This window comes from Scyliorhinus canicula, chromosome 3 (assembly GCF_902713615.1).
Source record: "Scyliorhinus canicula chromosome 3, sScyCan1.1, whole genome shotgun sequence".
NCBI classification, from domain to species: Eukaryota; Metazoa; Chordata; class Chondrichthyes; order Carcharhiniformes; family Scyliorhinidae; genus Scyliorhinus; species Scyliorhinus canicula.
The window spans coordinates 9841263-9853872 of NC_052148.1; the positions used below are offsets into that span (position 1 = coordinate 9841263).

General features: G+C 46.8%; 1 protein-coding gene across 1 annotated transcript in view; it reads left to right on the top strand.

The window, feature by feature from the left end:
- The window catches only part of hspa12b (heat shock protein 12B), an 88292-nt gene extending 77412 nt beyond the window's left edge, over positions 1–10880 (top strand). The window contains exons 8-10 of the mRNA XM_038792937.1: positions 43–301; positions 3113–3216; positions 10233–10880. Coding sequence (XP_038648865.1) covers positions 43–301; positions 3113–3216; positions 10233–10873 — 1004 coding nt within the window. The 3' untranslated portion in view covers positions 10874–10880. The remainder of the gene's footprint in view (positions 1–42; positions 302–3112; positions 3217–10232) is intronic.
- The last annotated feature ends 1730 nt before the right edge of the window (positions 10881–12610 follow it).

Sequence of the window (12610 nt, forward strand, 5' to 3'; positions counted from 1 at the left end):
CCGGTGTGAAACTTCCTCAAACTATAATGTCCCTTCCTGCAGGAGGACCATATGGAGCAGTTGGAGTGGACCTTGCCTTTGAGAAGATGCTGTGCCAGATCTTTGGCACTGATTACATTGAGCGTTTCAAGGTGAAGCGGCCAGCAGCCTGGGTGGATCTGATGATAGCTTTTGAGGCACGAAAACGGACTGCTTCCCCCAAGAGAGTGAATCCTCTGAATATCTCCTTACCGTTCTCCTTCATCGACTACTACAGGAAGTGTAAAGGCCAGAGTGTGGAGACTGCACTGAAAAAGAACAGGTAACAAATATCACATTTATACTGATCCCCAAGTCTGTTGGTGAGGTGTGACGCTGGACACAAATACTTTACTTGATAATAGATTTATTCAAAAATGAGAGGGGGAGACCATAACACGATAAGAGGTAAGAGCAGAAATCGTCCATTCGGCCCTTCGAGTCTCCTACATCTTTCAGTGAGATCATGGCCGATTTGATGTGATAATCCTCAACTCCACTTTCCCGCCTCATCCCCACAACCCTCGATTCCCTCACTGATTAAAAATCTCGGCCTTGAACATACTTAACGACCCGGCCTCTACAGCTCTCTGCGGTAAAGAACTCCACAGATTCACTCCCCTCTGAGAGAAGAAATTCCTCCTGATCTCTGTCTGTACCAGCCCCTGTGGGAAACCGCAACTAAAACAAAATGTCACAATGAAACTGAACTAGTTAAACCAAAATGTCATTACCGGGAGTATGATGCACCCCAAGCCCTGTGGCACCCACTAGTCATGGAAGGCCTGAAGCATGCTGGTAGACAGTGTGCAGTCTCTATTTATAAATGCTCTAGGTTCTTAATTAAACAACGCCCTTCATTTGTGTCCCTTTACAACATAATTCACATCCCATTAACAACATCCCTTTTCTTCCTTGAAAAACAAACTTCATAACACACTACCCGGCAATGTGGGAAATTGCCCAGGTGTGTCCTGTACACAAGAAACAGGACAAATCCAACCCAGCCAATTACCGCCCTATCTCCATATCTCTCCATCATCAGCAAAGTGATGGAAGGGGTCATCAACAGGGCTGTCAAGCGGCACGTACTCAGCAATGACCTGCTCACGGACACTCAGTTTGGGTTCCGCCAGGGTCACTCAGCTCCTGACCTCATTACAGCCTTGGTTCAAACATGGACAAAAGAGCTGAATGCCAGAGGTGATGTGAGAGTGACTGCCCTTTGACATCAAGGCAGCATTTGACCGAATTTGGCATCAAGAAGCCCGAGCTAAACTGGAGTCAATGGGAATCAGGGGGGAAACTCTCCGCTGGTTGGAGTCATACCCGGCACAAAGGAAGATGGTTGTGGTGGTTGGAGGTCAATCATCTCAGCTCCAGGACATCACTGCAGGAGTTCCTCAGGGTAGTGTCCTGGGCCCAGCCATCTTCAGCTGCTTCATCAATGACCTCCCTTCCATCGTAAGGTCAGGGGATGTTTGCGGATGACTGCACAATGTTCAGCACCATTCACGACTCCTCAGATAATGAAGCAGGCCATGTCCAAATGCAGCAGGACCTGGACATATCCAGGTTTGGGCTGACAAATGGCAAGTTACATTCACGCCACACAAGTGCCAGGCAATAACCATCTCCTACAGGAGAGGATCTAACCATCGCCCCCTGACATTCAATGGCATTACCATCGCTGAATCCCGCACAATCACAACCAGGCGGTTGCCACTGATCAGTAACTGAACTGGACTAGCCATATTAATACTGTGGCTACCAGAACAGGTAAAAGGTTAGGAATCCTACAACGAGTAACTCACCTTCTGACCCCTCAAAGCCTGTCCACCATCTACAAGCAGCTAGACAGTTACATGGGCAGGATGGGTATAGAGGGATATGGGCCAAATGCAGGCAATTGGGACTAGCTTAGTGATAGAAACTGGGCGGCATGGACCAGCTGGGCCGAAGGGCCTGTTTCCATGCTGTAAACATCCAGCAGATGAATGAGCTCTGATTGGCCAGGCCTGGCCACCGGCAACGGGATTCTCCGACCCGGCATCCCCATTTTCCAGCGTGGCGTCGCTTCCAGCAGCGGGATTCCCCATTCCCTCAGCCAGCCAATAAGGTTTCCCATTGTGGCCACCCCACGCCGTCGGGAAACCCGGAGGCATGGGTCCACTGCTGGCGAAGCGGAGTATTCCGCCATCGGAGAATCCCGCAGAGGGTGTCCAATCATTTTAAAATATAAATTTAGAGTGTCCAATTGATTTTTTTCCAATTAAGGGGCAATTTAGCGTGGCCAATCCACCTACCCTGCACATCTTTGGCTTGTGGGGGTGAGACCCACACAGACACGGGGAGAATTTGCAAACTCCACACGGACAGTGACCCAGAGCCGAGATCGAATCTGGAACCTCGGTGCCATGAGGCAGCAATGCTAACCACTGCGCCAGCGTGCTGCCCCCGAGAGTGTGCGATCTTAATCACCGAACAGGGTGAAAACAAGTTATCAACTCCCCTCTAACCCTTTCGCCAATCCCCCTGGTTATACATTTCCTTTGCCAACGGAAATAGGTCCTTCCTCTCCACTCGACCTGCAGCCCCACATACCTCTATTCCAAAGAAATCAATTCTAGCCTAATCGATCTTTGCTCAGAGCTGCGATTGGCCATTCCCAGCCGGACAGCTCCTCAGGAAGGGCAGACATTTTGTCCCCTTTGTACATTCCTTGGAGGAATTCCCTAGGCCAGTCTAAATGTAGAACGAGGAGATAGATGTCACGGCCATTCCCCATTTTTATATCTATCCCTTGTCAGAAGACTCTTTACAGAGGGTTCGGCTGCTCAGGCGAACAATGACAACACAGGAAAGAACCATTTCTTCAGCAGAGTGTTTCAATCTTAATGAGCTGTGAGCCAGGCATTTTCTGTGGGGAATCCTGGCCCTGCTCACAGCCTGGAGAGGACATTGGCCTCAGGACCACAGCGATCGGAACCCACTCTTCAGGAACGTCAAGACCCCCCACATGTTGGACTCCGATGTGTATTTCCAATGCCATAATCCCCAATCTGAGAAGCTGTGTCTCTCTTCATTTCCACAGCAGTACGTTGGTGAAGTGGTCCTCCCAGGGAATGCTGCGACTGACTCCGGACGCCATCACTGATCTCTTTCAGCCAACTGTCAAACAGGTTGTGCTACACATCGGTAAGTACGGAGAGGCAATGTAACTGCCTCATATTCTACATCAATGTTTACACTGAGTAATAGCTCACTCTCCCTCACATCAATGTTTATATAGAGTAACCTCTCTCACTCTCCCTCACATCAGTGTTTATATAGAGTAACCTCTCTCACTCTCCCTCACATCAATGTTTATATAGAGTAACCCCTCTCCCTCACATCAGTGTTTATATAGAGTAACCCCTCTCACTGTCACTCACATCAGTGTTTATATAGAGTAACCCCTCTCACTGTCCCTCACATCAGTGTTTATATAGAGTAACCCCTCTCACTCTCCCTCACATCAGTGTTTATATAGAGTAACCCCCTCACTCTCCCTCACATCAGTGTTTATATAGAGTAACCCCTCTCACTGTCCCTCACATCAGTGTTTATATAGAGTAACCCCTCTCCCTCACATCAGTGTTTATATAGAGTAACCCCTCTCCCTCACATCAATGTTTATATAGAGTAACCCCTCTCACTCTCCCTCACATCAGTGTTTATATAGAGTAACCCCTCTCACTCTCACTCACATCAGTGTTTATATAGAGTAACCCCTCTCCCTCACATCAGTGTTTATATAGAGTAACCCCTCTCCCTCACATCAGTGTTTATATAGAGCAACCCCTCTCACTCTCCCTCACATCAGTGTTTATATAGAGTAACCCCTCTCACTGTCACTCACATCAGTGTTTATATAGAGTAACCCCTCTCCCTCACATCAATGTTTATATAGAGTAACCCCTCTCACTGTCACTCACATCAGTGTTTATATAGAGTAACCCCTCTCACTGTCCCTCACATCAGTGTTTATATAGAGTAACCCCTCTCCCTCACATCAATGTTTATATAGAGTAACCCCTCTCACTGTCACTCACATCAGTGTTTATATAGAGCAACCCCTCTCACTCACATCAGTGTTTATATAGAGTATCCCCTCTCACTCACATCAATGTTTATATAGAGTAACCTCTCTCCCTCACATCAATGTTTATATAGAGTAACCTCTCTCACTCTCCCTCACATCAGTGTTTATATAGAGTAACCTCTCTCACTCACACTCACATCAGTGTTTATATAGAGTAACCCCTCTCCCTCACATCAGTGTTTATATAGAGTAACCCCTCTTACTCTCCCTCACATCAATGTTTATATAGAGTAACCCCTCTCACTCTCACTCACATCAGTGTTTATATAGAGTAACCCCTCTCCCTCACATCAATGTTTATATAGGGTAACCCCTCTCACTGTCACTCACATCAGTGTTTATATAGAGCAACCCCTCTCACTCACATCAGTGTTTATATAGAGTATCCCCTCTCACTCACATCAATGTTTATATAGAGTAACCTCTCTCCCTCACATCAATGTTTATATAGAGTAACCTCTCTCACTCTCCCTCACATCAGTGTTTATATAGAGTAACCTCTCTCACTCACACTCACATCAGTGTTTATATAGAGTAACCCCTCTCCCTCACATCAGTGTTTATATAGAGTAACCCCTCTTACTCTCCCTCACATCAATGTTTATATAGAGTAATGATGTGGAGATGCCGGCGTTGGACTGGGGTGAGCACAGTAAGAAGTCTTACAACACCAGGTTAAAGTCCAACAGGTTTGTTTCAAACACGAGCTTTCGGAGCACGGCTCCTTCTTCACCTGAAGAAGGAGCCGTGCTCCGAAAGCTCGTGTTTGAAACAAACCTGTTGGACTTTAACCTGGTGTTGTAAGACTTCTTACTATATAGAGTAACCCCTCTCACTGTCACTCACATCAGTGTTTATATAGAGTAACCCCTCTCACTCTCCCTCACATCAGTGTTTATATAGAGTAACCCCTCTCACTGTCACTCACATCAGTGTTTATATAGAGTAACCCCTCTCACTGTCACTAACATCAGTGTTTATATAGAGTAACCCTTCTCACTCTCCCTCACATCAGTGTTTATATAGAGTAACCTCTCTCACTCTCCCTCACATCAGTGTTTATATAGAGTAACCCCTCTCACTCTCCCTCACATCAGTGTTTATATAGAGTAACCCCGCTCACTGTCCCTCACATCAGTGTTTATATAGAGCAACCCCTCTCATTGTCCCTCACATCAGTGTTGATATAGAGTAACCCCTCTCACTGTGTTTATATAGAGTAACCCCTCTCACTCTCCCTCACATCAGTGTTTATATAGAGTAACCCCTCTCACTCGCCCTCACATCAATGTTTATATAGAGTAACCCCTCTCACTCTCCCTCACATCAGTGTTTATATAGAGTAACCCCTCTCACTCGCCCTCACATCAATGTTTATATAGAGTAGCCCCCCTCTCACTGTCACTCACATCAGTGTTTATATAGAGTAACCCCTCTCACTCTCAGTCACATCAGTGTGTATATAGAGTAACCCTTCTCACTCTCCCTCACATCAGTGTTTATATAGAGTAACCCCTCTCACTCTCACTCACATCAGTGTTTATATAGAGTAACCCCCTCACTCTCCCTCACATCAGTGTTTATATAGAGTAACCCCTCTCACTCTCACTCACATCAGTGTTTATATAGAGTAACCCCTCTCACTCTCACTCACATCAGTGTTTATATAGAGTAACCCCTCTCACTCTCCCTCACATCAGTGTTTATATAGAGTAACCCCTCTCACTCTCACTCACATCAGTGTTTATATAGAGTAACCCCTCTCACTCTCCCTCATATCAGTGTTTATATAGAGTAACCCCTCTCACTCTCACTCACATCAGTGTTTATATAGAGTAACCCCTCTTACTCTCCCTCACATCAGTGTTTATATAGAGTAACCCCTCTCACTCTCACTCACATCAGTGTTTATATAGAGTAACCCCTCTCACTGTCACTCACATCAGTGTTTATATAGAGTAACCCCTCTCACTCCCTATTCACATCAGTGTTTATATAGAGTAACCCCTCTCACTCTCACTCACATCAGTGTTTATATAGAGTAACCCCCTCACTCTCACTCACATCAATGTTTATATAGAGTAACCCCTCTCACTCTCCCTCACATCAGTGTTTATATAGAGTAACCCCTCTCACTGTGTTTATATAGAGTAACCCCTCTCACTCTCCCTCACATCAGTGTTTATATAGAGTAACCCCTCTCACTCGCCCTCACATCAATGTTTATATAGAGTAGCCCCCCTCTCACTGTCACTCACATCAGTGTTTATATAGAGTAACCCCTCTCACTCTCACTCACATCAGTGTTTATATAGAGTAACCCCTCTCACTCCCTATTCACATCAGTGTTTATATAGAGTAACCCCTCTCACTCTCCCTCACATCAGTGTTTAGATAGAGCAACCCCTCTCACTGTCCCTCACATCAGTGTTTATATAGAGTAACCCCTCTCACTCTCCCTCACATCAGTGTTTATATAGAGTAACCCCTCTCACTGTCACTCACATCAGTGTTTATATAGAGTAACCACTCTCAGTGTCACTCACATCAGTGTTTATATAGAGTAACCCCTCTCACTCTCACTCACATCAATGTTTATATAGAGTAACCCCTCTCCCTCACATCAGTGTTTATATAGAGTAACCCCTCTCCCTCACATCAGTGTTTATATAGAGTAACCCCTCTCACTCTCACTCACATCAGTATTTATATAGAGTAACCTCTCTCACTCTCCCTCACATCAGTGTTTATATAGAGTAACCCCTCTCCCTCACATCAGTGTTTATATAGAGTAACCCCTCTCCCTCACATCAGTGTTTATATAGAGTAACCTCTCTCACTCTCACTCACATCAGTGTTTATATAGAGTAACCTCTCTCCCTCACATCAGTGTTTATATAGAGTAACCCCTCTCACTCTCACTCACATCAGTGTTTATATAGAGTAACCTCTCTCACTCTCACTCACATCAGTGTTTATATAGAGCAACCTCTCTCACTGTCCCTCACATCAGTGTTTATATAGAGTAACCCCTCTCACTCTCCCTCACATCAGTGTTTATATAGAGTAACCCCTCTCACTCTCCCTCACATCAATGTTTATATAGAGTAACCCCTCTCACTCTCACTCACATCAGTGTTTATATAGAGTAACCCCTCTCACTCCCTATTCACATCAGTGTTTATATAGAGTAACCCCTCTCCCTCACATCAGTGTTTATATAGAGTAACCCCTCTCACTCTCCCTCATATCAGCGTTTATATAGAGTAACCCCTCTCACTCTCCCTCATATCTGTGTTCATATAGAGTAACCCCTCTCACTCCCTATTCACTTCAGTGTTTATATAGAGTAACCCCTCTCACTCTCCCTCACATCAGTGTTTATATAGAGTAACCCCTCTCACTCCCTATTCACATCAGTGTTCACTCAGAGTAACGCCTTGTTTTGACATTGCTGTTTGATTTAGAACATAGAACACTACAGCGCAGTACGGGCCCTTCGGCCCTCGATGTTGCGCCGACCCGTGAAACCATCTGAAGCCTATCTGACATACACTATTCCATTTTCATCCATATGTCTATCCAGTGACCACTTAAATGCCCTTAAAGTTGGCGAGTCTACTACTGTTGCAGGCAGGGCATTCCACACACCTACTACTCTCTGAGTAAAGACACTGCCTCTGACATCTGTCCTATATCTATCACCCCTCAATTTAAAGCTATGTCCCCTCGTGTTGGTCATCACCATCCAAGGAAAAAGACTCTTTCTGTCCACCCTATCTAACCCTCTGACTATCTTACATGTCTCTATTAAGTCACCTCTCAGCCTTCTCCTCTCTAACGAAAACAACCTCAAGTCCCTGAGCCTTTCCTCGTAAGACCTTCCCTCCATACCAGGCAACATCCTAGTAAATCTCCTCTGAACCCTTTCCAAAGCTTCCACATCCTTCCTATAATGTGGTGACCAGAACTGTACGCAGTACTCCAGGTGCGGCCGCACCAGAGTTTTGTACAGCTGCAGCATGACCTCGTGGCTCCGAAACTCAATCTCCCGGCTTATAAAGGCTAGCACACCATATGCCTTCTTAACAGCCCTATTAACCTGGATGGCAACTTTCAGGGATTTATGTATCTGGATGCCGAGATCTCTCTGTTCATCTACACTACCAAGAATCTTGCCATTAGCCCAGTACTCTGCATTCCTGTTACTCCTTCCAAAGTGAACCACCTCACACTTTTCCGCATTAAACTCCATCTGTCACCTCTCAGCCCAGCTCTGCAGCTTATCTATGTCCCTCTGTAACCTATGACATCCTTCTGCACTATCCACAACTCCACCGACCTTCGTGTCATCTGCAAATTTACTAACCCATCCTTCTACACCCTCTTCCAGGTCATTTATAAAAATGACAAACAGCAGTGGCCCCGAAACAGATCCTTGCGGTACACCACTAGTAACTGAACTCCAGGATGAACATTTGCCATCAACCACCACCCTCTGTCTTCTTTCAGCTAGCCAATTACTGATCCAAACCGCTAAATCACCTTCAATCCCATACTTCCTTATTTTCTGCAATAGCCTACCGTGGGGAACTTTATCAAACGCCTTACTGAAATCCATATACACCACATCAACCGCTTTACCCTCATCCACCTGTTTGGTCACCTTCTCAAAAAACTCAATAAGGTTTGTGAGGCATGACCTACCCTTCACAAAACCGTGTTGAGTATCGCTAATCAACTTGTTCTTTTCAAGATGATTATAAACCCTATCTCTTATAACCTTTTCCAACATTTTACCCACAACCGAAGTAAGGCTCACAGGTCTATAATTACCAGGGTTGTCTCTACTCCCCTTCTTGAACAAGGGGACAACATTTGCTATCCTCCAGTCTTCCGGCACTATTCCTGTCAACAAAGACGACATAAAGATCAAGGACAAAGGTTCTGCAATCTCCTCCCTGGCTTCCCAGAGAATCCTAGGATAAATCCCATCTGGCCCAGGGGACTTATCTATTTTTACACTTTCCAAAATTGCTAACACCTCCTCCTTGTGAACCTCAATCCCATCTAGCCTGGTCGACTGAACCTGAGTGTTCTCCTCGACAACATTGTCTTTCTCCAGTGTAAACACTGATGAAAAATATCCATTTAACGCTTCCCCTATCTCCTCTGATTCCACACACAACTTTCCACTACTATCCTTGATTGGCCCTAATCTTACTCTAGTCATTCTTTTGTTCCTGATATACCTATAGAAAGCCTTAGGGTTTTCCTTGATCCTATCCGCCAATGACTTTTCGTGTCCTCTCCTCGCTCTTCTTAACTCTCCCTTTAGGTCCTTCCTGGCTAACTTGTAACTCTCAAGTGCCCTAACTGAGCCTTCATGTCTCATCCTAACATAAGCCTTCTTCTTCCTCTTGACAAGTGCTTCAACTTCCTTAGTAAACCACGGTCCCCTTGCTCGACAACTTCCTCCCTGCCTGACAGGTACATACTTATCAAGGACACGCTGTTCCTTGAAAAAGCTCCACATTTCTATTGTACCCATCCCCTGCAGTTTCCTTCCCCATCCTATACATCCTAAATCTTGCCGAATAGCATCATAATTGCCTTTCCCCCAGCTATAATTCTTGCCTTGCGGTATATACCTATCCCTGCCCATCGCTAAAGTAAACATAACCGAATTGTGATCACTATCACCAAAGTGCTCACCTACATCTAAATCTAACACCTGGCCGGGTTCATTACCCAGTACCAAATCCAATGTGGCATCGCCCCTTGTTGGCCTGTCTACATACTGTGTCAGAAAACCCTCCTGCACACACTGCACAAAAACTGACCCATCTATAGTACTCGAACTATAGTATTTCCAGTCAATATTTGGAAAGTTAAAGTCCCCCATAACAACTACCCTGTTACTCTCGCTCCTGTCGAGAATCATCTTTGCAATCCTTTCCTCTACATCTCTGGGACTATTCGGAGGTCTATAGACAACTCCGAATTTACTGGGAGAAGCAAGGTTAAAGCAATTGGAAATATCTAATTGTCGTTGTCTCCTCTATTGCAGGGAACCTGATGAACAAGCCGGAGGTTAGCGGGGTGAAGTTCCTCTTTTTAGTTGGTGGTTTTGCCGAGTCTCCCATTCTCCAGCAGGCTGTTCAGCAAGCTTTTGGCAACTTCTGCCGTGTCATCATTCCCCAAGACGTTGGCCTTACGATTCTCAAAGGGGCCGTGCTCTTCGGCCTTGACCCCACAATAGTTCGGGTCAGGCGTTCCCCTTTGACTTACGGGGTTGGAGTGCTCAACAAGTTTGTGGAGGGGAAGCACCCGAGGGAGAAGCTGCTGGTCAAGGAGGGCACCCAATGGTGCACCGACATTTTCGACAAGTTTGTGTCTGTTGACCAGTCGGTGGCCCTGGGCGAGGTGGTCCAACGTAGCTACACACCGGCCAGGCAAGGCCAGAGGAAAATCATCATTAACATCTACTGCAGTGGACTTGACGACGTGGTGTACATCAACGACCCCGAAGTCCGCAAGTGTGGGACAATCAGCCTGGAGTTGAGTGACACCGACAAGCTGAGTCCCAGGAAGAGGCGACGTGAGATCCGGACCACCATGCAGTTCGGAGACACCGAGATAAGGGTTACTGCAGTGGACATGGCCAGCTCGCAGTCTGTGAGAGCATCAATCGACTTCCTGTCCAATTAACTGGGAGAGTGAGGAGGAGTGGGGTGGGGAGTGGTGGTGGGGGGGAGGTGGGGGGGGGGGGGGGGGGGGAATGAGGGAGAAGGAAACAGTGATTATTGCACGGATATCTAATTCAGTCACTGCGTAATCCACGAACCTCGTGGCCAGATCACCAACAACAACTTGCATTTATATAACTGCCCCATTGGAAAGAAAATCTCCCAAGGTCCTTCCCGAAGCATTTCCAGACAAAATAGGGCACTGAATTCGAGGGGAACTGACAAGCCGAAGCGATATGGACCATCTTGAAGCAGGAGGGAGAATTAGAGAGACGGAAAGAGTTAGGGACAGAGTTCCAGAACTCGGGGCCTAGCCTGCCAATTGAAATTAATTGAAATGGGGGTTCCTCAGAGGCCCAGGATTAGGTCAGTGCGGATATCCCGCAGGGCTGGGGGATTGGAGGAGGTGAGGGAGATCGGGAGCAGAGGGGTGGGGGGGGGGGGGGGGGGGGGCAGCTGAATGGATGATTCGAGATTGACTGGAGCAATTTGGAATAGTCGAACCTCGAGAGGGGATCAGTCCCAGTCAATGGACCAGTCACTATGCAGGTTTGTGGTGCAGATCTGATGATTAATGGCCAGCCAGCTATGAGAGGGAAGTCTGCGCTCGAACTACACCTCAAGCAACGCGAGTTCACCTGCCATTCAATCGTGCTCTACCTGTGCAAGGAGCAGGCCCATCATTAATCTAAGTCCCTACTGCAACGGGTTTGTGAGGGACTGGATGTTGCGATCATTAATTCACAGTCCCATCAACCATACCACGGTCCTACACTGACTCCAAATATCACAGCTGACATATATTTTCCACACATCCCAGCGAGGTGCCAGAGATAGGGGAGAATGGCTGTTCCAACAATGTACTTGCAGATCACAGAGCTAGGGGTTAGATACAGAGTAAAGCTCCCTCTACATTGTCCCCATCAAACACTTCCCAGGACAGGTACAGCACGGGGTTAGATACAGAGTAAAGCTCCCTCTACATTGTCCCATCAAACATTCCCAGGACAGGTACAGCACGGGGTTAGATACAGAGTAAAGCTCCCTCTACACTGTCCCCATCAAACACTCCCAGGACAGGTACAGCACGGGGCTAGATACAGAGTAAAGCTCCCTCTACACTGTCCCCATCAAACACTCCCAGGACAGGTACAGCACAGGGTTAGATACAGAGTAAAGCTCCCTCTACATTGTCCCCATCAAACACTGCCAGGACAGGTACAGCATGGGGTTAGATACAGAGTAAAGCTCCGTCTACTCTGTCCCCATCAAACACTCCCAGGACAGGTACAGCACGGGGTTAGATACAGAGTAAAGCTCCCTCTACACTGTCAAGAGAGGAGTCCTGGAGATTTAAAGTTTACATTTAAAGATGTATTTATGTAAAATGGATTATTTTTATATATTGCCGTTGATTTTCAGACTGCCCAGCCGGGACCAGCACCCTAGGAACTGTCCAGACAGGATCAGAGCCCCGGGGAGTATCCCGACAGGATCAGAGCCCCGGGGAGTATCCCGACAGGATCAGAGCCCCGGGGAGTATCCAGGCAGGATCAGAGTCCCGGGGAGTATCCCGACAGGATCTGAGTCCCGGGGAGTATCCAGACAGGATCAGAGCCCCGGGGAGTATCCAGGCAGGATCAGAGCCCCGGGGAGTATCCAGACAGGATCAGAGCCCCGGGGAGTATCCCGACAGGAT